The sequence below is a fragment of the Rhodnius prolixus genome, unplaced genomic scaffold, assembly GCF_049639745.1.
Source record: "Rhodnius prolixus isolate KJV_2025 unplaced genomic scaffold, Rpr scaffold_2, whole genome shotgun sequence".
Lineage (NCBI taxonomy): Eukaryota > Metazoa > Arthropoda > Insecta > Hemiptera > Reduviidae > Rhodnius > Rhodnius prolixus.
Window position 1 is genome coordinate 45,255,946 of NW_027411592.1, and position 27,720 is coordinate 45,283,665.

The 27,720-nt window shown below is 33.9% G+C and overlaps 1 protein-coding gene and 1 long non-coding RNA gene across 8 annotated transcripts in view; one reads left to right on the forward strand and one right to left on the reverse strand.

The window, feature by feature from the left end:
- The window catches only part of LOC141449745 (uncharacterized), a 50,198-nt gene extending 47,992 nt beyond the window's left edge, over positions 1–2,206 (reverse strand). For 4 of the 5 annotated variants that reach the window (XR_012455667.1, XR_012455669.1, XR_012455666.1 and 1 more), the window contains exons 1-2: positions 1,920–2,147; positions 1,664–1,834 (exon numbers count right to left, since the gene is read on the reverse strand). This is a non-coding gene — a long non-coding RNA (uncharacterized lncRNA). Of the gene's footprint in view, positions 1–1,663; positions 1,835–1,919 lie in introns of all 5 variants that reach the window. The other variant, XR_012455670.1, reaches the window with a different exon arrangement.
- A 75-nt stretch (positions 2,207–2,281) lies between these two features.
- Positions 2,282–27,720, forward strand: part of LOC141449744 (phenoloxidase 2-like) — a 30,671-nt gene continuing 5,232 nt past the window's right edge. The window contains exons 1-5 of one of the 3 annotated variants that reach the window (XM_074119470.1): positions 2,282–2,399; positions 5,296–5,452; positions 23,720–23,858; positions 23,942–24,131; positions 26,638–26,861. In XM_074119470.1, coding sequence (XP_073975571.1) covers positions 23,742–23,858; positions 23,942–24,131; positions 26,638–26,861 — 531 coding nt within the window. In that variant the 5' untranslated portion in view covers positions 2,282–2,399; positions 5,296–5,452; positions 23,720–23,741. Of the gene's footprint in view, positions 2,400–5,295; positions 5,453–21,171; positions 21,315–23,719; positions 23,859–23,941; positions 24,132–26,637; positions 26,862–27,720 lie in introns of those variants that run through there. The other 2 variants (XM_074119469.1, XM_074119471.1) reach the window with 2 other exon arrangements.

The window sequence follows — 27,720 nt, forward strand, 5'->3', positions numbered from 1 at the left end:
AACACCTGGGACCGGGAGTTACCCAGCACAACCCGGGTTGCCAAACAAACTATATTGACTCTAATGTAAAATATAACTCCATACGAAACACATAAGCCGGCTATTCTCATTAAATTTTATTTAAATATAACTTTACCTTCTTGCGTCCCATTTTTACTTGTGAAAATCTCATAAAAGTAAAATAGAGAAACTTCTAACTCGCTTACAAATCCTCCTTACGTCTGAACTAAATTTGTTTATTGCGTAGTAAAAGATTTTTTTTATACTTATATATTTTTATGTAGTCTCCCGACAGAATGCCTGTTTGTAGACTTATTTATTCGATGCATTGTTGAGTATTTTGGCAAATAGACAAACTGAAGGAAATTATGTATATTGCTATTTTCTAGCTTTACCTTCTCCTCAGTTGTTACAGTAAATGTAAGGTCGTGCCAGATCTTTAAACGTGATTTTCTCCTGAAATATGCATTTATTTGTCTCCTCGCTCTAAAAATAATTTCCTTAGTATTTGACTTATGAAAGACTTATTTTGACCTGGAAGGTGAATCCAGAATTCCTATTGGATCTTAAACAATTTTTTCATAGCGCTTATTACTTACTCGTATTTTATCAAAAATCCTACTTCACCACCCGTTTTTCGCCTATAAGGCTTCACTTAAGGCTGACATCCCGCAAGACAGCGTTATATGGCATAACATAAATTCCGTTTGATCTACTTAAATATGAGGTTTTCTTTCTGTTTGAAACTTTTGTGTTTGAAGAGAAGTATTTTTTAATCTTTGAAGAACGGATTAAAGATTACTCACTAATCTGGGTCCCAGCTGTTAAAAAATCAAAATTTGGTGGAGCTAGTGAGGGGTTAATAATGGGTATTAATAAGTTGTTGATAAAAAATAATAATGTTACATTTAGCACTCTCATTCATACTCCTGTAGTTGAAGTAATTTTTGATGTTAATAGTAATTACTACATAGTGCCTGTGTATTTAAACTTCAATAACTGGAGTTGTTTAAATAAATTTAAATGCGTCAGACACAAAGGAATTTTGGAGTTTAGTTCGTTCATTTAAATTTAAAACTTTTCATTTTGATAAAAGTATATTGCCATTTGAATGGTTTCAGCATTTTAAAATTATGTTAAATCCCCCCTTGAATGCTATTAGAATTAGTTATGCAGAACCATATATAATAAATCATACTTTGGATGCGCCTTTCTGTATGACAGAGTTTGTACAAGTGCTCAAAAATTTTAAAAATATTAAGACACCCGGTATAGACCAAATACCATAAGAGTATTTTAAAAATAGTCCTGAATTTTTATTTATAAAAAATCCTCTCAGTCTTTAATAAAATTCCATTTGTTCTGCAGACACCCTTACTCATTCTAATACTCTGACATGTCAAGCCAAATCACACTTGAAGCCTTTTGAAATGTACGCGTTCACTTTGTGAACTAGTAAACACATGTAAACTGATAAACTGACTGTTTATAATCGTTTTTACGATCGATATGTAACTGTGAAATCAATCAAACCTTCCAGTATTCAAAAACTACTCAGACGAATGGTCAACGCTCTTTTCTCTTTATTTTTAAAGAGCCCCTCCAACATCTCTTACAGCAGAGTTAATCCACTTAGTTCCATTATCTTACTCACTAATCTTACCTTTTCACCAAAATCCAGAAGCCCCAAGTCCTCTCTCTTCCACTTTTACACTGCACCAAGAAGCTAAAAGCGGCGATTATCGCGTTATCTCCTCGAGTAATCAAGCCAGACCTTATTTCCTTGAGAGTTCCAGTGACGCCAGGTATCTTTTGCACTTTTTACTCGTAAAACCTTTGCAATAAAAATATATTCTTCCCACGACACCTTATTGGTAGTTAAGCCCCACCTGAAGAAATAGGCGATTACTTTTACTTACTTTTTTATTAAATAAATTTTGTATAAATAAATTAAAAATATCGCTTCCTTTTTGAGGCTGCTTAAAGAAACCCGAATCATGTTTTGCAATTGCAAGATTTGTATCCAGAAAAAAAGAAATCACTGATGTGCAATGCAATCCGCTCTGACGATCATTGAACTTTAAAAATCTACAATATAATCTTTACTATCTATGCTTTAAAACCAATGTAAAGGTGCCATCAGAGAGTGCTGACGACAACGCGACACAACCTGAATGTTAGGTTACAGTCTGGGAAGGTTTAGCGTCACTTTAGTGTTTACGTTACATAGAGTGTTTTCATAGTGTTTAACGACGGTGACATATGTATAAACGAGTAATTTATTTGTAATTTATTCTTATTTAATATAAAAATTTAATAGAAAAGAACGTTCTGTAGCCGCCTCCGTCCAGGAGGTACCTGATTTGGTAGATGGATGTAAAGCCTGCATGAAAAAATAGGTATGTTTTACTTTTCTTTACACACTAGGAAAAATCTTTAATTGAAAGAACAACATAAAACTTGAAATAGGAATATCATGTTAGTACTTCACACTAGATTCATCGCAAATAAATAAAAAGTCTAGTAATTCCAACAAATATAATTTAAAAAAAAAAAAAAGATATCTTAAGAAGGAGCAGAGCTAGCTAAGGGCGTAGTTAGTGTCTGAAAGTGCACATCTCCTAGTAAAGAAGAAGAACCTAGGTGAATGCCGTTCTAATGTTTATCTTAAAGGTTTTATGCGAGAATGGAGCTCGTGTGGCTCATCATGCTGTTTGCTCTGCTCTAACCACTATCACAGCTTACATACTTACACACGTACAAACATTCCACACACATAGTACGCCGCAGCTATAAAGAGGAACATATCTTCTCATTGTGAGAACCCCAAGGAACAGAGCATATTGCCTCCATGTTTGTTCGGAGGCTCATTTCTATTGAGAACCGTTGTTAAAAGCGAGGAAACTTAGCATTTCCGGTTAGATAAGACACCAAGCCTGCACGCACTTAATAATCATTTAAATAAATTATGTTTACACAAATGGTTTGCATTATCTCTGCTTATAAACTGGTGACATTTGTAACTGGTATGATTCAATGAATCTTGAAAAGAATTACCCGCATTTGTTAGCAAAACAAAAATTTTGATTTATTTTTGTTTCAAATAAATGATTTATTTATAATTTAATAAAGAATATATTTAAGCAGTGTTCTCAAGCAGACGGCTTTGAAATTGCTTTATTTATTTTGGCTTAGTATATGATTTCTAAATAAAATAATAATAATTTAATAAAGTTGATTTAGCTTCAAGAAGTTTCTGAGCTAGGAAAGTTTGATAAACCTGTGATAATTTTAAATTTTGAAAATCACAGTGCTCCGTTTTTTCTAAACCACAGAGAGTGTCCGTAACTCTTTTAACCTTCAGCCGCATAATTTCACTCAATTCTTACTCAATTCAGTACAGAAATTCTTAGCGATTTGTCTTCTTCCAATAGCACGGCATGGAATTAAAAATCTTCTTCCAATCCCAAAATTCCTGCCCCAAAATTTCCACAAGCCCATACTTGGTGAACGCTTTGCAATATATATAGCGTTGGGATTAAATATCCCATCAGCTCTCAGACATTGCGCTCGAAAGTACGTTGGCTTACTGGAAGCAATTGTTGGAGGGGAAGGTTTAAGTTGAATTCATTCGCTGGATCGAAAATTTTTGGCAACCTAACTGCTAGCAACATCAGCAAAAGTTAATCATTTAATTTAAATCTCTTGACAGCAAACCATAATTTAGCATTCAGTTTTTATTACCGTAAAAAATGAAGCAATATTGATTAAGTTAAAATAAGTGTCAGTTAATGGGGAACAAATTAAATTTACTCATCTATCCAGCTAGTTATTATAGAAATGCAATAATTCTCATCAATTTAGTTATGTTGCGAACCCTCCGCTAAATAATCCCAAACTCATTGGGGAATTAACTAGATTCGATTAACTCCTTGTTTGTTAATTCAGTTATACAAGCAGTATTGGCTTCAGGTCCATAACTAGTACAGTGAGTAATACATAGAATCGGTATAGATTAAATTATATTCGGCACTATATCGCTGCAAATTTATCTGTTAGAGTTTAATTTAAACTGCCAAGTTAATATGCAAAACACTACTGAACTTTTTTGTATAATAATCTGAACGTAAAAATTAATTAAAACTTGATCAGGTTTAAAGCTATTTGTCTGAATTTAGTGGCTAATTAAGACATTGACCAAATTAATACCTGTATATGAATCATATCATTGCTTGAACAATATCTACACCAGTCCAATTATAAGCAGTGCAATATAATTTTAACAATTTCTTCTAACTTTGAGTAAGACAGAATTAAGGTGCCGAACAAATAAAGGTGTTTTGGCTTGAATATTTGGCTAGAAGTTATGTATTAAAACTGTCCGGTAGGGGGGGCAGTTGTATAAGGGTTGATCGTCAAAAACTGCACGAAAAAACGTAACGTTGAAAAACACCCAACTTTGACAATTTTTTTCTCTTTTTCTATAAAAGATAAAATTCCCAAATTTTCTTCATAATGTTGGGCAAATCCTCCTTTATAACTGTAATTTTTTTTGCAACAACCCAGATCTAATAGGTTTCGAGAAAAAAGTTGCCGAAAATGAGCAAAAACAGCTTTTTCAAAAATTGGTCTTGTTCTTGTTGTTGTTACCTTTTTTGTAAACAACGTAGCGCCTAAACGCGGGAACCGATTTTCATGAATGAAGTGTCATTCGATTCGGAATTTTATGTAGATGTGCCTTTTGGGGGTCTCGACGCTGCACATCGAATGGGAGAGGAGTTAGCCCCTTTTTTGAAAGGCCCCCTCCAAAATTATTATTACTAATTACTCTGTAAATCTTGGCCCGATTGTGATAAAATTTGGTAGGATGATAGGGTTAGGGCTCCCCTACGTAACATCAGAGCGTCGTTCTGCTCTTACACTTGTTAAAGGGAAGTATAGCAATCGTTTTAAATTATCGACACGTGAACCGATTTTCATGAATGAAGTGTCATTCGAATCGAAATTTTGTGCAGATTTGCACTTTTAAAGTCTACACTATGCCTCATAAGGAGGGGAGTTTGCCCCCTTATATTTATACATTGTGTGAATCTTTACAAATCACTTGTTGATTTTTAGGACATTAGAGCTGATTGTGATAACATTGAAAAATATAAGAAATATTTTCTAGCTGTTTGCTCTTAAAAGCGGATGTTTATTTTAATGAGGAATATGAAAAAAATATTATCCTTAATACCAACTTCCTTTTCAATTAATTTCCGCTCTGTTTATAACATTTATTTCTTGAATTTTTAGCTACTTGTTTCCAGAGATAAAAAATTTATTCTAGAGTGGAATTTGAAAAATAAAACATACACAAAAGTAGTGTGGATTCGTGCTAAATACTAAGAACAAGCGACGCCTCCTGGCAAAATAAGAAAAACATGAAGAGCGCCTTACTTTGAAGTTCACCGTAAGTTTTTTTATTTATATTGTCACGAAATGCCCCTTTTTGGGGGGAATCCGTTCGCATTTTATCCCAGAACAAGTTATCCTCAGTTTAACCCTAATGCATCACTTTTAGGTCTCCACAGTGTATGAGGCTGGAGGTTGCATTATGATTCTTTTCGCTTTGATGAGCGTTACATGTTTATAGATACGTCTATCAAAGCCTACGCAACTATCATGCTGTAAACATCATTTATTCATTTTTTTCGGGTCATTTAATTAATTTAATTTCATTCATTTAAAGTTCATAATCTTAAATTTAAATTGTTTAAAGAATAGATATTAAAATATTGATTTCTAATGCTACTTTCTTTAAAAAATAAGAAGTGTTATCGCATAGAAAAATGAACAAAATATATTATTATGTAAAATGAATAGACTTTGAAATAGCACTTTAAATAGAGCTGCGCCACATGTAAACATTCCGTTCAAATCAAAGAAAGTAATTGGTACAGTTGAATGACAGTTCTGTAAGACAGTGTCCCCTTACAGGGCAATTCTCCAAGTACACCACAATGGAAAGAATCTGCAAGTGGACAAGTTGATCCTTTATCCAGGAGATTTGTCCAAAAGTAAAGCAATAGGATTACTCTTGTCTCGGTTAATACTCGAGCAATGTAATTTGCTGCATACAGGAGGTACCTAAATCCTCCCAGTATAAGCTCCAAATCTTAAACTAAAAACGAAAAATATATAAAATAAACAGATTCTGAAACTCAAGATAATTATAAAAACTGTACTTATCTTAGTATAGGTAGACTTTAAATCAATTTATATTTATAATTAATAATTTTAGCAATATCTGCTGGAATGCGGAAGGGATTACTCCATTACACCTTTCAAACATCGTGTTCTCTTCTTGCATTAGATACTTACTGCTAGAATAAGTTTGAGTCAACTAATTCGTCATCGACTGGTATATCTTGTGGCCTCCTCTCTTGAAGAAAATTTGATCAGGTTGGCATCCCGGATTTACAGAGGAAGTTCGAACAAATTCTTTCTCATAGTATCTAGTTCTTACGTTGCATCTTTCTAACAGATACTCTCGTTCTAAAGATGTCTCTATCTACTTTTCCGTGCACATTTAGGATGGCGTTCCTCAGGGTAATATTTTTGGGCTATTTCTCTTCAGTGTGCTCAAATCAGATTTTCAAATTCATCTTAACATCACCTACAATTATGCAGACGAAATAGCCATCATTTTGATCACAATTTTCTTTTATCTTACAGCAATACTTACATGTTGTAGAACAGTGGTTTCGAAAATGGAAAATCACAGAAAATACGCAAAAGTGCTAAATATATGTCTTACACTTTTGGAGAAAGCTGCTCTCTTGTTTATTTGAATCATAATACACTTCCTTGCATTAGATAATTCGGACTCTATATTGATAAACAATGGACATGGAATCCACACTTTGGTTCAAACATAAGAACCAAAGAAACGCAACAACTTTCTAGCTTGTTCATTCGACAGACGTTCAAAACTAACACTGCCTAACAAAATATCGTCATACAAACCACTACTACTGAAACCGATTAGGTTCTTACGAACTTGAAGTATAGGCGATAGCCTATCATTTCAATAACTGTCGTCTCCAATCATTGCAGTACAAAATTCTTCGCTGAACAATCAGTGTTTCTTATTGTTTCTTTAACAGAGCTATTCATAATGATCTTAACATTTTTGTCAAAGATGAACAATTTCGTCAAAGATAAACAAAAAGAGCATTTTAATCTGTCAGCTCTTAACTCAGACATTTCTTGACAATCCCATTCAACGCTTTACTCAGCTGCGCAACACTATAAATAGTATATATAGAAAATGCGGTTACTTATGCATTGCTGGATAAATTCGCTGATCTTACTCGTCAAAGTGCACATGTTTATTTATTGTAATCTTGACCGGTTTAGTAGTGATTGAAGGAGTTAACACATGTGTAATTAGAAACGGAAGTATAGATAAGTCGTATTCTCTACACCAAAATTTTTAATAAACTTCTGATCGATGAAAGTCAGGGTTACAAAAAAAAAAGAAGTTGTACGCGATAAAAGCTGGTGATGACGACAGCTTCCGGCTGTTTTACTTCAATTTTGGAGAATATTGAACTCGAAAAGAGTAAAGGGTTATCACCTACTTCGTCCTTCTAAATTCCATAAACGATCCAGAATTACGTTTCCCAATATTATCTATTTAACGTCTAAGGTGTTCTGTCATAGATTGCTGTTGGCCCACAGATTTGGGAGTTATTAATTAGAAATTTGGAAGTTAGAAATATTTTTCTATAGAAGTTTGTCTGCGCAACTTCCTTTCAAGAAGAAAAGAAAAGAAATTGCTTTAATGTTTACAATGGAGATATTGCTTTTGCGTTGGTTTAAACCGGAAATCTATTTCCAGCATTCAGGAACCCCCCTCCAACTCGCGTACCAGATAATCTTTTATAGAGAGCAATACTATTAAAAAGTTCTTTTAGCTAAACGCACAAATCTGTTATGCATTTACCATTTATGAACAAACCCAGGTGGCGTTACTGTTCAGAATATAGCCAGATGACCAAAGCGTACACAAAAGAGCATCCACGGGCCAACAGTTAAATTGCTCGCAATAATAGGCTAGCAGGAGTAAAAATGCCTTTCTAAAAAAGGAATAAAAAAGAAAAAAATAGAAAGCAAAAAAAAAATGCTTCTCTTCTATATAGCCATTAGCAATGAGCGAACGTAACGGGGGTAGCCCTGGGTTTTTGTTCGAAAATTGACGACCATTTATCGGCCGATCGTGTCTTTTGTACTCCATCACAAATGACATATTACTTTACCTCTGAGGGTAACGCTGCGAAAGATATAATAATTTGTTTAAATTCTTTTATTACATTCTGAACTTACGTATTATTCATCTGAACTAAACAAAAAAGTTATTGGAAAAACTGTACTAAGGGAATGTCTTGTGAACCAACAGGCAAGAATGTACATAAACACCAACAAAATACACAACACCCAGTTACGTAATAACAGAGTGAGACAGCGTGTGGAAAGATTAACACGTTATCTTCTTCCTGTACTTACTTCGTCTCTTGGCACGCTCCTTGGACATTTTGGTACTAGATTCCCATTGATAGTTCTGTGGTGTAGTTGGTTTCCTCTAGCTATCTTCAAGATTAAAGCATTGACGTCAAATTTTGGTTAACTATTGAGTGATAAATACAAAAGATTACTGACAAGATAAGAGATTTGTTTATTTGTCTTTTTTGTTATCATTAAACTGGTGGAGGAAATTAATTTTAGGGCGATATATGTTCAAATTGTCAACTATTTTTTTCTTCTACTTTAAGCAGAAATGCAAACTTTATGGGTGGAATTTTTGGGATAACAACCCTAATTCAAGACAAATCACGCCATAAGCTCAAACTAAGCTCTTTACCAAAATCTTTGCACCAGAAGTGCAACTATACAAAAGCAATTTTCAGTTTTTTTTTAAAATTTTTATTTTCTGTTTTTAGCAGTTGTCTCAAAAATGTCTCCAAAGAATTTCTTTATTCTCCTCGAAATCTTTGCTCAAATAAAATTATTATCACTTTTCTTCGAAACTTCTTCCCAGGAAAATAAGCTTTTTCTTACGTTTAATGAACAAACTACATCTTACGTTTACCTTTTAAGGGTTCGAAGGATTCTTTGGGCTAGGTTTGTTAGTGTATCGTTTTAAGTTCAAAGAAAGAAGAAGTTCATTTTGTGACTCAGTAAATTATTCTTTGTTTTACAAACTTTACTACAATTTATACAGACTTCTCCACATTTACTTTCTCTTTTCAGAAAGTGTAACAGAAAAGGGTAATTGTCATTTTTTTTCATTCATTCGAATTCTTCTTTGGTTTGGCTATCTCCCCCGGATTGCTCAGGGTGCATTCCAGTTTTCTGCATACTTTGTCTTTTTACTACTGTGAAGGTTACACCATTATCTGTCTGACTGACTTCCTCTTTTATTTCTGATTATGATCAATAAGGAGGCGCTTATGAAAAAAATAAAAAAATGTGTTTTTTCGATCTAATCTATTAATACAATTATTTCTGCGACCAACGATTTAGTTTCTTTAGACATAAAATTAGCTCGAAACTTTCTAGGCAGGAAGGTTATGTATATTTATATGTCCTCCGTGATGTCACTATTCCCGCTCATAAATTGTACACGTAACCGCACGAACACCACACGCTTACGCACCCTAAATAAATATTAAAAACACCCCAGGATTGTTATATATAAGTATAACACAGTTCTAGGGTGGTTACAGAGAGGACTTATGGATTCTGTTGCAGTGACTCAACTAGTAAATGGTTTGTTGGAGGCAGCCCTTACTCGAAGCAACTTTGAGACTCGGGAGAGTGTGGCGTCACATTATTAGATCGTTTCACTAGCACATTGGTCCTTGTTATTGAGTTAAGTCAGTTTTGGCTATAGACAAACCCTTCTTCATTTTGCTAGTATGATTTGATCATATTATGTAATGCCGCTGTCCTTTAGGGATTAAAATAACCTAGATACAATTAATGAAGGTTCAGCCAGAATTAGTGATTCTGTAACGTCCAAGGAATTTTCAAATGACAATTATTGAAACAAATTATTTACTAAATTAAAAAAACTTTTGTTCATTTCTAGCAAAATTTCATTAAATTTCAAATTTCATTAAAAATTAAGTCAACTTTATTAAACCCTTACTTTGTTCCGTCTTTTTTCTCGTTATTTTTTTTTATAGTTTAATCTATAAAAAATCTATTGCCTTTATCAGCCATACTCAACTAGCATTCATTAACCCGTTCCACGCTGATTTATGACGTATCATACTTTCACATCACAGATACAGTATACATATTTTTCTCACCAGCAATCTCTTATAAAGTTTCTAATTCTTTAAAGTATATGTTTCAATTAGACTAAATTTTGTCTTTTTACCTCGATTCACATTTTTCGTTTAGGTTAAAGTAAAACACAAATATAAGGGTGATCCATTTAAAACGCACCAATCGCTAATAACTGTTTAGGAAAGCGGAAATCCGAAAATATAATCCCACTAAATAATCTATGTGTTTTTTGGTCTAGTTTTCAAATTTTTCACCACCCATACTGTAACTTTATTTTTGGCGGAGTTACGGCCAAAAAACTGATCAGGTTCCATAAGGATCACTAAATTTGATGATGATTATGAAAACTACATAAAAAATTGTGAAAAATGACGTTGGCTCCGTTTCGATATCCCAAATATTTGTCGAGATATTTAAGATCAAAGTTACAATTTTATATATTCGTGATCGGTTTTCGATATTAATTTTCCACCAGAAATACACGTTTTGGGTGGTCTTCTGATTTCAAAAAAAGTTATTTGTGACGCAAAGAACAATAATAATAATAATTATTGAAGATTTTAAAAAATTTATTGTGATGTAATGGTTGTGGGTGAATCAGGATAAAATTTGTTTTATCATCAAATAAAAGCAATCATCACATCATGTTAATGTACCCAGTATGCAAGATTTCTTGACCTATGATTACGGTAAGAATATCTTGCTAGGGTGCTGGTCTAGTGATCAAGAGCGTAGCTTTGTAAGTGGGACATCCCCAGTTCGAATCCCGCGTATGACTACATTTTATTTAAAAAAGTATTATTATGTATGATGTATTAAGTATTATTATGAATGACTACATACGCCGTAACTCCGCCAAAGATGAAGTTACAACATAGAGGGTGAAAAATTTGAAAACTACACCAGAAAACAAATCGTTTACTTCATGGGTCTTTCCGGAATTACGCTTTCCTCAAAAGTTATTAGAAATTAATGCGTTTAAATCGAACACCCTGGATATACTTAAGTCTATCTCCTGCTGACGGAATATCAAGTTTCAGTCGATTGGTAACTGGCATCTCAGATCAGTTAAGAATTAACTTACTTGGAATTAAAATGTGTTTACAAAAATAATACTTATTTCATTTAAAATTCGTAGCAAGTAATATAGTAATGAAATTCCTTCTTGAATTAAATACTTAATAACAAAATTTTATGTATTTGTAAATATGCTTGGCTAGGGTTCTGTCGTTTGTGTCAAAACAAGAATTCACTTTTTACTGATCAGTCACTCTCAAGTCTACTGCAGCATTAAACCCAAATAAGTCATGCATTTTTATTCATTTATTGTAGAGGTTGTACAGTTGAATGCGACGTGTGGCCTTGGCCAATAGATTCTATAGAAACAACAAAATGCAAAAGAAGTGATACGGAGCATGTGGCAGCTGGGTAACAATGAGAGGAGGTCGTCACATATTGAAGTTGGGATGCTGATGTGTTCATCTGGCCACGTGGCTATCGGAAATAGAACCATTGCAAAGAAGAACCAGATCTGACGACGGTCTTTGCACTTACTTGTTGGCATCGTGGGAATATGTCACAATTTATTATTTTTTAAAACTGTACTCCTACAAAGGAAAACAAAGCATTTTCAACCAGACTACTGTTCCGGAACGATACTAGTGTTTACCCTTAAATAATGTTATGTGATACGATAAGTTCAAAACTGCTATTTAGAAAAGCAGTTAAACTTATTTTAATGGCTTTTCATAAATTAAAAAAGTTATTCAAAGTTTAATGAAATGTTGGCTTAGGAAGCATATTCCAAAATTAGCCTAACCTGGTATTCCCAAGGCGGTTAGGATGGACGCCAAAAATGAGCATACCCTCACTTTTTGGACCCTCCAATAACTACAGCATTCTTGCCAAATTTTCGAAACTCAATTTTTACATAAAATGTCAAATTGGTTTCAATTTAACACGGAATGTTTTTATTAATACACAGGCTGTATTTGTGAATATCTCGAAACTAAAAAGCGCAGATTATTGGAATTTGTATTTTCCGTTTTTGTACAACTGTCGCTTTTGATACATTACGTTTTTTCTTTTAAATTTCGCTTATTATTCAACCACCAAATTACCAATCACTTTCATTTAAAACTTTTTACGGAAAAAATTGTTTTTCGCTGGATTCTCGAAGAGCTATGGAGTTAAGCGTCTTTCTGAAGAACTTTATCAGAACAGTTTGCTGTATCATTAATTCAAAAATCAATACAACGGGTTGCGTTCGAGTAGTCGTTATGAGTGTAAGATCACCAGTCTCGTAAGCCTCTTTGTTATTTGTACAATAAAGTACAATATGTACTAATCGCTTCCGTTCACGATGACTAATCATTCAGTAGGCAGGAAGTTCTGCTTAATTGGAAAAGAAACAAATTCGAATCTGGATGAAATCGGCCAACCAAAAATGCGATTTTTTCCACATAAAATGTTTTTAACTTTATTTGAAACATTAGGAAGGCCTAATTGGGTGTTGTTTAGGAAATATTGCATGATTTGCTCGGCCTAATTTGTCTGACAGTTCTCGAACTGTCGAGAGATAGAGAAAGAGAAGTTAAGGCTCACATTAAAAGAGAATCCATTAATGAAACATTCATAAATCTTACGAACCAATCCTGCAATTTTCATCCCAGAATTTTATTTCAGATTTAAGACAATTTTTAATTTTGTATATGTAATGGTCGAGGCGAAACTTCGGTGAATTTTACATATATTTTTGGTTTTTGCCTATTTTCCTATAACTAAGGGTTTTCGTAACATTTTATCTTATACATTTTCAAAAAATTAAATTTTTATGATTTGGTTGTGATAATTGTAGATTTGGCCATCTTGACAAACATACTTATGTAAAATCTGTTCCAATATTTACAATAATTTTTGATTAGAATTAAAAAAAAAATGGACCTAACGAGATAGAAATTTGATAGTGAATTCGCCAATTTTTAAACTTAATTTTAAGTATAAATTACAACTTAATTTGGATACTACTTGTAATAAACTCTTAAACTTAATTGAACATATTTTCATGAGAATTATTGCGGCTGAACCCGACCGTGCAATGTAATTAGTCGACACACACATAATTATATAATTACAGATACCACAAATGCCTTTCCGCAGCAAGAATTTTATGCAAACATTTTAAATTACATTCTTGGTTTTAAACGTTATTAATGAAATTCTTTATTTAATACATAATAAAGAATTATTTAATGTAGAGAAAAGGTTAATATTTATCAATTATGTTTTTATGCTAATTTAAAATTATGTATCAGAAGATAAACGAAGATGGAAGATGAAATTTTTGTTAAATAATGTATTGTGGGAAGATCCCAAAGGAATTTATATTATAAAGTGCATATTGAAGTAGCAATTGTGGTAGTCAGTAGTGACGCAGTACAGCCCAATTGTGCACATCTGTCGACCTTTATACTCTGTGGGTTTGGGCACGATGTGAACGCATACCGCTCGAGACCTCTTGTAGAAACCATTCCATGTTTGCCTCGTGTAAACATCAACTTTCCAACCAAGGGCGAATTCCCTTTTTCACTAGTGTATTATATAGAGCACAATTAGTACTTGTACTCCGTCTATCTAGTTGTCCGAACCACAAAATAAACACATAAGGTACGTTTGAAGCCTGCGTACGTCCGACTGCTCTTATCTTCTAACAAAAAGCGTCCCTTTGGGTTTATATCAATTACTTCATTGTTATACTAAAAAACTAATGGTTTACAAGACTCAGTCTTAATAATGTTGTTCAATTAATAAAGTGAAATTATTCATTTGATAAAACTTTTTAATAAAATTCTCTAATTGCACATGTTGCATCTATATTTATAATATTCATACTTAGCACTGTACTTTCGTTTTCCGTTAAATTCTTTAGTTACTTACTCTTGTGCTAAAAAGCAATCACAAGATTTTGGTCCCTCCTCGGAAATATACGAAGACCACAGCCTTATTCAAACCTAGATTCGGTAAAAGGACATCTTTAGTACATCTTCTAGAAGGAAAAAATTTCTATTGACTGTTTAGCAGGAGTGTAAGGTACTAAAGAAAGGAAGCAAGGCTTGTACTACTCCCCAAGATGGTTATCTTCATGAGGTATGATAAATTGTTTACCATTTATCGCCAGCCTATGAAGAGAAAAGTGAATGTAATTTGACTGGACAATACTCGTCGTCAAAATTTTTTTCCAGACATTCTATTAATTACTAAAAATTTATATGCATAATCACTGCAAGTGCTACAGGCTCTAAAACCTCGCCACAGCATTCTTCCATACCTCTATCAGCATTTGCTTGATCCAAAGCGCGGAGTTCCTCATAATCGCTGGCGAAGGCTGCAAACTTTGCCTTCAAAAATTACCTTTAAAACATTATCTTTAACCAGTTAAGCGTGTTTGACGAGTATACACGTCAAACCAAATCTCTATTACGGTGCGTTCGACGTGTATACTCATTGTGAAAACTATAAAATTGCCATTAACTATAAAAACTCGAAATTTTAATAAAATATGAGTATTATTTGGTGGGATGTTTCCTTTATCTTACCAATAGAACTGCCAAGTATTTTATACGGAGGTGGGTGGAGGGAGTCAGCCAAATGATAAGTGGTTGGTACATGTTTGGTCTCCGCATTAGAGATTGGGAATTAGGCACACAACTAGAAGCTCTCAATACTTGTGCAATGCCGTTTTTACCTTAGTTAGAGGTTCAGACCTCAGTACGACCATGATTTCATTTTGCACAGTATTCAAAGCTCTTTTCTTCCTTGTAAAAGCTCTTGCGTCCCTAGTTAGCTAGGCAATGCATACGTGAAGCGGTGCAAGATTTTGAATGAGCACAGAATGCTCTGGTAATCTCAAGCCCCCAGAGATTGCAGAAAAAGTGCTTGCAGTGACTATTATGACGTTGTAAACTTTTGGTTGTTTTGCCCTGTGTACGACGTGTTTACAAGTCACTGATTTTAATTCCGCACACTGTGGGTGGTTTTTTTAAAACTAAATTCCACGCTTAACTGGTTAATAGTACTAATCTAAAGAAATAACCCTTCTTTTTTTGACAACCAACCATTTCCAAGAAAACAACTTGATAGGTATCAAGTGCAGTGTCTATAAAAATTTATTAGAAAGTTAATAAAAATCTTTTATGAATATCTGTCATTGAGAGAAAAGATAGAATGTTGAACATTGGACTCTTTGTGAGAAAAGATTTGTGATTATTGCCTATAAAAAGCAAACTCAGGGTAGTGAATCATGCATATTGCGGGTGCCACACTGGACTGTAAAGAGCCTGAAGGCAAGATTGAATTAAACAGTGAACTGAGGGGATGTCGAGGCGACCACTAGACAACAGCCGTTAACAGGATTACTAGAGAAGTAAGCAAGCGGCTGCTCTAGGAATGATGTCTGCCTGCGGGATACTTTAATGAAAGATTTAAAATTAACAATGAAGATAGATTTAAGAATAAATTATATTCAATCCCCTGCTTCTTCGCTTTTAGGGCAACTAGCTTTCCAACATCGTATTAGAATCACTAAATTTAGTAATATATAGTCGTATTCTACAAAGGAAAGATAAAACAGTACAGTCTGAATTTGAGTTATTACGAGAAAACTTTATCAAGATAAAGATATGAAAAAAAAGATAATAAAATTGCAAACGACGATTTTCTACTCATCTCTGAGTGGAGCATTCAGTGGTATATGAAATTTGAACAATAACAGCAGAGAAGAAACACTGTTAAAAAAAACAGTTTTTCAACGCAAAAATTGTTAAGTTACTAAAAAACAAATTCTAAATCTCGCGATAAGATGAAATGATTCACAACATTATCCTTGATGGATGTTGCAGCCAGATCCACTGATTCATGCTTACACGTTCAACATATTCACCCGATCATAGCTCCACCTCATCAAGTAAGTCTATGAATTATCAAACAGCAGTTTGGGTGATTTAAACGATATTCCCTACTACAGCAAGAAACTAGAAGGAGAGAAAAAAAGATTCCATTCACATACTTGAGAAATCTAATCAAGGCGTGTTGTAGGGTGCGATAACCCCCTGTATGACAATGTAATACTAGAGGGTGATGCCACTGTTTAACAAAGCCCTAAACAATGGAAATCTTGGCCCTTCGTCTTCTCTTCAACTATGTTTTTTTACTATTTCTTTTTCGTTTCATGATAAACACTATTTCGCACTGGGTAGGATTGTAGAAGAGTCGGACACCCTGGTGGGCTATCAAAGATTGAATGAATAATCAAGCTGGGAGCTAACACTAGTCCCATAGGGATCCATATACTTTCTCTGGATATAGTTGATGATATTGGATGAGTCAAACCAGAAACTTTACGTAGTTAATGATCCATTGAAATGAGATACACCAACTCAACTTAAACTCACTATTTTTAAAGAGTTGAAACACTCCAGGGATTCAGAGTGTACTTTGTCTTTCGTGTACACATCTTCGTTTAGTTTAATTAGTGCATATTTCATTCTTTATTAGCCGGCAGCTTCTGATGGTACTGATCGGGTTGAATTTTTTAATTTAAATAAACAATGTTTCTCATATTTTATGTGGTTCGCCAAATAACCTTACGAAATAAGCATCAGATATTGAAACAAACTTCATTCTATTCTAAGCATTGTTGCTTTAATTAGGAAAATCTGTTCGAACCTTTAGCAATTTCTCTTTTATGTTTTTGGCATGTTAGGCGATATGGCTATTCGTACATTAATCGTCAGATGTTAAAAATCTGGGACTAGACTTTTTGTGATAGAATGGTGAAACATGTTTTTGGGAGGCTCTGTTAACGAAAGACTGGTGTTTTACCTGAAAGTCACTTCAGATTTTACTCGGGTGTTCCAGAATGGAAGGAATGTCTGAGGCGACAGTGCACTTTGAGGTTCGGAATCACTTGGTGATGTCTTTTGGGGCGTGGACCCCTGTTTCAAGTCTGATGTCTACGCTATTCTCTGATGTGTTTCGGATAACGGTCTCCCAACAGCACGGTAAAAAGGGTTTTCATCTGATCAATGAACTTCTTGTGTTTCCAATTCCAAACTGGTGTCTGGAAAAGAAAACTTCTTTTCAAAAATGTTCTTCTAGTCTTGGTAACGGAGCATGTAGGATTTCGGACAGAAGTTAGTACCAACTATTGGAGTCTTATTCGATGCATGCATTTCGGGGTTCTAGGCGTGAACAGCATTGCAGCGTTGATCCTAAAGGATGAACTCTATGGGCTGTCGACATCCCAAAAAAATGATTTCGGGATGGTCCACGGTGATTAATGAGATGCTATGGGGCCTTGGACCTCTCATAGGTAACTAGTTGGTTCCCTTATTGGGGACAGGTAGTCTAAGATGGCTTTCATGTATCTCTTAACTTGCAAGTTATCCTTAAACCAGTCGTAATGAAATCCACTTGGTGATTAAAAGCCGATTTCATCGCAATCAACTAAGCAAGCAATAAACAGGCTTTGCTTCGGGTACCATTCACTCGGAATTTTGAATTAATCGTTTAAAGATTTCAGCATAACCCTGAAGTCAATTATTCAGGTTTGATTTTGTTCTAGTTTATTATGTATGTATGTTATTTCCTTAAATTTGCTGGTTGTGGCGATTATGTTAATAAAGGAAATAAGAACTATTGCAAGGAGTAATAAACAAAAATTTGTTAAAATTTTAAAGACTCTTCAATACTTCAAATGGATATATATCAACAAATTTTATTAACAGTATCCAATGATAAGATTCTGCTAGAGTTAGAAAACTGTTTACCAGTAATTTCTGTTCTCTGAAGAACTTTGTAGAAATTTCAAGTAAGCAAGAAAACTTATACCTACGAACATAACTTTTGTAATTAATTAACTAATTAAGGAGTTATTTTTAATAAAATTACGTCGCAAAGGTTTTAGTGAAATTGAAAAAAAGTTTTAATTTGTTTGAGATAAGCATTTGATTTGGTTGAGAAGGGAACAACTTTTTTATATTTCCGAATTTTGGAAGCAATCAAAAGTAATGGAACTCACAAAACTAAAACAAAAAGTTACACTCATTGCAACTGTAATTGAATAATTTTTAAAAACTTTGACCTTTTACTGAAAATTTACTTAGTTTTTGTAATAATAAAGAAATTTCGCAATTTCGTTTTTAATTTTTTCCAGCAAAACTACAAATGTCACCTGTTTTGCCCAAAAATTTCTCGTCTTTTGTAAAGTAAAAATTACAGTGACCTTTGTATTATTATGTCTACGGTGTTTTAGCTATGTTAGACAACTTTAATCACCCATCGTTCAACACCGTGTTGTGCCCCTTATTGATATCTTCATCTGTAGTTGAAGTTTTGATTATCTTCAGCTACCCGTTTCTTCACTTTTTGAAATGAAGGGGCGGACTTCTTAATTTCATCCAACTTTGGAATAAAACAGATCCAAGTGATCATAGCTTTATGTCAGTTTGAAGTTAGTTATTTTTGGAAAGTGTTACATCATAAATAAAAGATGGTTTCATTGAGAACAAAGCCATTTCTGTTCAAAGCTGAATATTAATATTTTTCTCAAAATGGAGGGAACCTACTCTAAACTACCCGAAAAGCCCACACCCTAACTACGAGTAATAATGATTTCAGCAATCAGGGATTTAGGGTATGTGCATTTTAAGGTTGTCAATTGGTGCAACTTTCCGATTTCGCAGCATCAACTGAGAACCTGATTCCCCTCGTACACCATCTCAGTTTGGGTCTGCCCTCTCTCTTCGTGAGGTCGACTCTTTCTTTCGAGACCATTCGCATCCTAGTGAACCTAACTATCTTAATAACATCTGACACACCATACATATTCAACATCTCCATATAGGTTCTTCTTCTCCAGCTTCAAAACTCCCTGACTGGTCCTAACGTTGTTCTTAAGATTCTTGTTTAGAACGTCGAAAGGATCCTCTCATCACTCTTAGAAATCGTCCATCGCTGAAAAGCACGATGTAAAGTAATGTTTTTTTACAATAGGATCTTCGAAATGCTAGAAACAAGGCTTTTTAAGGCATTACTTTATTTAAAGTGAATTTTTTGATTTGCTGAGTTTTTCAGTCGCTTACTGAAATGCTAATCCCATTTCTCTAATTAAATATATGTTTGTGGAAAAATCAACCAATAAAAAGTTGTAATCTACATTATCAGCAGTCATCGTACTAACTTTAAAGAGTAAGGAAAACATTACAGATAAAACTGAAAATTTAGCAAAATGTCACTTTTGGTTGATTGAATTGGGTCGAAACCTTCATTAAAAGCGGAGTTTGCAAGCATGAAAGAGAATATTTTCTGGCCAGCAATATTTGCCTCTTGCGCTGTTAAAGAGAAAAGTAAAAAATTGTTCGACTCAAACTGCGTTATACTCAAGGCGTGTATAATTGAAACAAAATAATAAATTAAAATTCATAAACATTTTAAAATTATAACTCAAGATAAAAATAAATAGATAATAATTAAGAGGGCACTGATGCTGTTAGTTAATAAACACAGCCTGCGCTACACTGAGTGGGTTCATTTTAGGGCGGCAGAATTATGATGAAGTTGCTTTGAAGTTGAATACTCCACTTCCATTGCACAGCCTACTTATTCTAATTCTGTTGCTTTTCATACCTTCCGCTTTTCAACCAGAGGCTGCTGTTCTCTTCTTCCACCGGCCGCTAATGGAAATCTCATGTTTTGCCAATATTCTCTATTGACAAACTTCTATTTAGTATTTTAAATCCATCAACATTCACGTTATATATTTTATACTGCATTATTAATTTTAATATTTGTAAATTATTCTATATTCTATTAAAAAAGAAAAAGTAATTTTAATTCAACATTCATCATTTTATTTAAAGTGGTGATAATGTGCTACGACAACCGTGCAGTACCTCATTTTATAAACATAAGACTGTAATTTTGTTCAGGTTAAAATTAAGCGAAAAATGTACTTGAAAATTTAAGATTCCATTAAGAAATACTGTAAGGAAAGGTAATTTTAGTACTCTTATGATATAGGGCACTTCAAATCAAAATCATCGTTTGTTTAGTTTTTTTAAGATTTAAGGCTCGTCCACATGTGAGGTTATTGGCGCCCGAAGTGCTCTGCCGGCCACAGGACAGTGTTCTCTCGTTACATGCAACGCCGACCATCACCGGACAGCTCACTACAGTGAGAAGCTCCTAGGAAGAGAAACTCTAAGGACGAGCAGCTGGATTCGAACCCGGGATATCCGCGGGGGAATCCAATACGCTAATCGCTTCTCTTCAAAGTCATAGTGTTTCGAGAAATCATTTCCAATTACTTTTCCTGTAATAATGAGGACCATTGAGATTCTTTAAGGACTATGTTCGCCAGATGCGGAGTGGCGAAAAGATTAGTTACCCGTTAATGGAAGATGCTTTACCAAAGAATTTTTTTAATCTGTATGGGATTTGCTACATAAAACAGGCAATAAAAAAAGCAAGTCAAGCTTTTTTGGTCAAAAGTTGCGCCGCTATCGATTTGAAGAGATAAGTTATTCATTTTTATTCGCGTTTATAAACAACTGACCGTGCATTTAACATTTGTTTTCTACGTCCCATCATTCTCTTAGTCACGAAATTTAAACTAAAATCAACAGTAACTGCGATGAACCTCAATTTAAGAACATAAACCTTTTTTACCGTAAACAATTTTTGACTGAGTATTATTTTAATGCTAAAAAAAAAATTATTAGTAAGAATATGTGGAGGATTATTTGACGTAGAATCCTGGGAAATAGAATTTTTAACAAGTAGATAACTTGTGGTAAAGTAAACTCATCTATTATCTCGAGATAACCACCGAGCACCACAGCATCCGTCCTAACTTTGTATAAATACGATCAGCATTTGTGACTTACTCACAGATCATTTTTGCTGCTTCAATTGTCAAGGTATGTCGAAATTCTATTTAATCATATTGCATGTGTCTTTTAAATGTACTATTTATTTTGATTTAAATTTCAAGTTACCTAATTATAATTAAAATTCTATATATGTTTTCAATTTGACTTAAAAGTTACGACTATTGGGAAAAGATTCTATAATCATGTAATTTTAAATTTTGAGTTCTTACCTAAAACATTTTTTTGAGGGTTCCCTATTTTCAAGGAGTGCGTTTTTGAGAATGTGGCCACCAAAAAAGGGTAAATAACAAACAAGTCATTTTTGATAGTTAGAATCAGTGGCAATAATCTTTTGATTAATCAATTTTAAGCTTTTAAAATAAATCATTTTTTCAGAAATTTCATTTTACTGATTTCATTTATTGGCTGTCAAGTGCTTATTGTAGGTCAAAAGTTTTTAAGCGAAGCATTTTCCGAGAGAAATGCTCCTTGAGGCGGTTCTGTTGAATAAGTGAGGGACGTAGTGGTGCTTTTCTCTGGAGTCCTTTAAGTGAAATGTACGGGCTCATTACCTTTGTATTACTTTTGGAAATTTAATCTATAAGTAAAATTTTAGATTTCTCGGAAGATCGGTTTAGCGGAAACATCAGTTTTTATTTTTATTTTATTTTTTTAATTTTAGTTTTATTTTTTCACCTAAAATAGTTTCCAAAAGTCCAAACAACAGATTTTTCGTTTGTCTGATAAATTGATTACTTCTTCTTCACACATATATTTCTTTAATATATTTTAATATTTTATTTATTTGTCTGTTAGATAGAATTGAGAAACTCATCAATGCATTTTATCGATGTATATCTGAAGATAGATCCATTGAACTACCTGTTTTTAGAAATAGGTTTGAATAACCCATCAATAATGTACGATTTTTTTATCTTTTCCTTTAGTTGATTGTAGATTTCACGGAGTGTTAATTAATCTAATAAAAGCCGAATCTATTGTAAACGAAAAGCTTTAATGTGGCTCCCATAAGTGATAGGTGTCCTTAAATAGAATTCAGCCGCCTGTAAATAAAAAACATCTCATAATTACGAACAAAGTTGAACTAAGATATCTTAGAGTTTGCAGATCAATATTATGCCAACTATGTTGTTAGGCTGGGATACCAGCAGGGACGCCGAGAACCCTGTAGAAGCGGCTGTCCCCTTTCAGTGATGTGCTCCTTTAAGAAAAAAGGCATTTTACAATTAAATAAATTTTAATGTTTCTTTATTTTTGAGCCAAATGCCATTTATTTCCGTTCTTAGTTCTCTCTAGTTTTTGACAATCTTGGTTTTATATTTTTAAGAAAAGACTACATTCTACCTAACCCTACTTTTTCTATTCTAGACCCTTACTATGACACTTCTTCCTCAACTTCTTTTGGTTAAATCCTATTTCGCGAGTGATCTCTTACAAGGTTTTTACCCTTTCTCTCTTTCCATGCCGCTTTAGTTCTTCTTTTCAATTCTTGACACGTTAGAAAAATGCCTTCTTTACTCCAAATCTTCTTAGGTCTTCTTGCTCTAATCCTTTCTCACCTCAAAAGCAAACTTTCGATCCTCTTTCCTTTCTATCTGAGTTAAAGAGATGTTTAGCGGAAACCTTTTACCACTTACTCCAAGCTACATATTAGCAGATGTCGGAATCTCTTCAAATTTCTCTATCACCAAATAAACACTTCATTTTCCCTGTCAAATTTACAAATTTATCTATTTTAATTCAAACTTTATGCACTTTTCAGCAATAATTAAATTAAATTCATCTGAATTGAAATTTATTTATTAACAATTAGAGGCAAAACAGTTTCGTTTCAGGACAACAGCCTATTTACAAATTTAAAAAAATAATAATTTTAAAATACTTTAAGATAGTAGATGGGACGGGACCTATGCCCCAAGGCACCGCAGCCACAGAAGACTTATTGTGCCAGTTAAAATACCTTAACTTAAAAGTTACTTTATAGCAAGATTTTCTTCAGCCATTGATGTTTATATCTTTTGTACAGCATTGTGCCATTCTTATATATCAAGATTTTGGTTACATGACTAGGTACACTGTTCGAACATCACTGAATAATCCTTTCGATTAAGTTATAAACTTTAGTAGACACATTAGCAACATCTAGCGTGCATGTAGTCAATCGGTGATCCAAATTCCATGTTCTGAATGTGAAAATTGGTCATTTAAAATTTATACACGACAGATATTTGTATGGAAAAGCAAAGAAAAATTAGACACACTGCGGTAATCTTATTTTTTATTAGTTTTTTTTAAAGATAATATTGTGTGTCATACCTTCGCCTCATTGTTACTTTTATTCTTACTTACTTATTTTTATTCTGTAAAGGATCTTTATGCCACATTGTATTACTAACTTTTCTTAATTAAATTGAATTTTATCGAACTGTTAGTTAGGTCACCGATCCAATCAACATGAGCGTATCAACAAGTGCAAAAGATCTACTATACCTCTTCGATAGGCCAACAGAACCAGTGTTTATGCCAAAAGGTGATGTTAATGCCGTTTTCGATGTACCAGAAGAGTATCTGGTTAGTATGTTCAATAGCTAAATAATTTAATGATTAATTATTCATTAATATTAATTTTTAAATGTAACAACATTCACTATTAGGTTGATCGCTACAAGCCTCTTGGCCCCGAGGGACTACTCAGTAGATTTGGTGGAGATCAAAAAATCCCAGTTAAGAAGATTACGTTGCCTGATCTGAGTTTACCTCTGCAAGTTGGAAGAAGAGAAAACTTTTCATTGTTCTTACCATATCACCGGAAGTGTGCTGCGAGGCTAATCGAGATATTTATGGGTAACTCATGGCCACTTCTTTGTGCAATTATTTCGTATAGTTTTATTTAATGACTGAAGTAGGCGTCATATTTTTTCTCATACTAGGATAATTTTGTGAATTTTATTCAAAAGTAACTCAAAATAATTGCCTCCTACAATCTATGCCGATAACTCAATAGTCCAAGTTAGGCGGCAACTTATCAGAAAGCAACAATTTCTGTTGTTATATTCTTATATTACTGTTAAACTCAACACGAGACTAACCTGGGCTCCACATTTGACACAGAAATTATGATAGGCCAACTCTCAGATAAGCTCTATCCACTGATTCACCGAAGGACACCTCTGAAAATCTAGGCATTAGCAACCAACTAAACTCAATTACTGAATAAGCCTGGAAAAAAAGTGCCCTGTTCACCTTGGAAGTACCGTGGTTTATGTGGAAGGAACCAATAATAATAACAGAAAAGAGATGTCCACCGACTAATGACACCTAAAACTTAAATACCACGGGACGCAAAAACCAAGGAAATCGAATATAGTTCGTACATCCATATCTTTACAAAAAAATATGCAGCAATTCTTACACATTGTAAATGTAATACAGCTACTTACCGTTCTATTCTTCATTTATAAATAAGTTTTAGAATTACAGTTTCGAGATATTAATCATAAAATTTTAATATAAACTTGTAATTTAATTTCTTTTCGTCAAAGGTTTTGATTACAATGTTTTAAAAGCAAACATAGTTATTCGTTTGAAATACTGTAAAAGCTCCTTATTCGCGCTTCCTTCATTCGCGTTTTCACTATTCGCGGATTAAAAAAATGCGACCCAATTCCTATATTCGCGGAAGTACACTATGATAATAAAAGGATTCCAATAGGTATCCAACCCAATATCCTTTGTAAATGCCGACAAATGGACTAATAAAAAAAGTAAAATAGATCTTAGTATTACAACTTTGCCTAAAGTATGTTGTTAAATGATATCGCCGAGGACTTTGACATAAGCCGCCTTCGCCGCGATCGGTGTTTTTGAGAATGTAAACGCACAGAATGAAAGCAATTGTTCGTGATCCATTAATAGAAAAAAATGGAAGTGGCGTTGTCATTATGGATCGAAGACCGCATCCAAAAAAAGGGTGCCCCTGAGTGGTCCAATGGTCCGGGAGAAGGCAAAGTATCTTTACGCTCATTTTAAAGAACCTGATGATAATTGTAGTGGCAAGTTCAAACTTTGACTGCAAACAAAAGCTTTTAAAAACTGCCGAGCAAGAGAAAATTACAAAATTCTTCAAACCATTGCCTAAGCCTTAAGATAATTAATCAAAATGTTCAAAAACTTCAATTAAATTGATTTTTTTATATATTTGTTTTTTTTTATTTTGTCACCTAGGAACGTATCCCCTATAATCCCATATAAATGACCATTCCGTATTCACGGTTTCTGTATTCGCGGCATATTTATGGAACATATACCCCGCGAATAAAGAGCTTTTACTGTATTATACTTTTTGCAATTATATGAAGTAATACTAGAATCCTCTATTTTCTTTGCAATAGTTATCATCTTAATACTTTTCAAATTACTCCTATTAGATTCATACTTTACATTTTGGAACCAACTCCAACTTACTTGCACGATTTCAATTGACAACAATGTTTTAATGTTTGAATGACTGCTAGAATACTGCTCTTTCATTCCTGGCTACGTTCTAATTTAGTGGAGTACGATAACTCGTTACTTTGCCGAATACAGTTTAACCTATGGTTCAAGCTCCTTATCTTCCCCTCTGCCGAGTTAACTTAAACATTAAATTAATTTTAGATTTCACTTCACCTTATTCAGACAGGGTCTTTTTAAATTTCAAGACTATCTAGAACTAACGTTCTCTTCAATTTAGCCATTTTAAAATTGTTTTTTCATTTATATTTCTTGTGATTTTGAAAATTCACGTATTTAACAGATACACAAGAGTTCGGTTTATATTAGAATTAATTGAAATCATTCTACAATTCAATTAGTATTCTAATAAAACTTTCAAAAGGAAAAAATTCTAAAAAAGAAGATTTAAAAAAATAAGTTTCACTCTATCTTCATGGAGCTATCTGCGGTTCTACTTTTCATTTATCAAAATTCTTGTAACAAAGTTGCAGATGTTCCTCTACCAATAGGCTTACCATACGTTCCGGTTTGACCGGGATGGTCCCGGTTTGAGATCCCTGTCCCGGCGTCCCGGTCAAACTTGAACAACACCGACACCCCGGCCGATCGTTCCCCCGCGCCCATTTATTAATATGTTTTCAGTTCTTAATAATTTTGATTGCATTTTAAATATGAAAAACACAAATTAAGCGAAAAGCAAAACGAAAATGAGCCTCTTCCTCCTCTGCGTCCCGGTTTGGCTCTTCGTAATTATGGTAAGCCTATCTACCAATCAATTAAACTTTAAGAAAATGATTAAGAAATTAATACAATTACCAAACTGAATTCATTTGACTTTATGTAATTTTGTTTGTAGGTATGCGTAATTTGGAGGATTTCATATCAGCATCAGTTTACTGCCGTGACCGAGTCAATCCTTACCTTTTCATTTACTCCTTATCCGTCGCCATTCTACACAGACCCGACACTAAACATCTACCGATACCATCTTTGTGCGAAGTATTCCCAGATAAGTATATGGATGGGGCATTATTTGCCCAAGCTAAAGAGGAAACCAACATTGTACCAGGTGGACAGAGAGTATGTTTATCTATTATTTTTTTTATTTTATTTTAAATGTGTTTGTTTTATATTCTTTGGAATTTTGTATTGGTAGGGGAAAAGTACATTCTATAGATAAAAACTTGGTCATAAAATTTTTCTAACACTATTTTTGAGTGAGAAGCAAATCTAAGTTTGTGTAATTAGGTAAAAGGAAGGAAGATTTTGGCCAATTTCAGTCATAATGATTTAAATTATTCCTCCTCCTCCTGCTGGCAGAACCTACAAAGGCTATCATTTGCCAGGCCCATGCTATGCATGTGTTTTCTTAGCCTGCAGTGGCCGGTTAATAGGCCTACAATTATTCTCATAGCCCCACGGCCTTGATGGATTAATTCTACAGTCAGCTCTGGCGAATAACCCAAAATGAACTACGCCTGTCTCTGCCCAACTAATCGGTTTTGAAACCTACTCTGAACCCATAGTTTGATGGCCGCACTCTTAAGGCACTTGGAGACCCCAATATAGGGCTCCGGGCCTACGTAGTCCACCGCAGCGCCTTCACGGGCCAAAAGATCTGTCGCTTCGTTTCCCTTGTGATCTGAATGACCGAGTGCCCACTCTAAAAAAACTAATTTTGTTTTGTTCATTAATTTCTGTCAGGGCCCCCATACCAGCCTAGAATTGTCCTGGTAGAAACCAATAGCTCGTAGAGCAGCCTGGCTGTCCGAGAAGATTACGATCTCAGAATTAGTTATTCTTCGTCCAGAACCAAATTGCAGCTAGCTAAGACTGTATAGTTTTCCTAGGCTAACTGAAAAGCTATATTTAGGCTTACCACGATGATTCCCAAATATAGCTTCGTTAAGCCTTTTAAAGTCTAATATTTCAAAGTGCT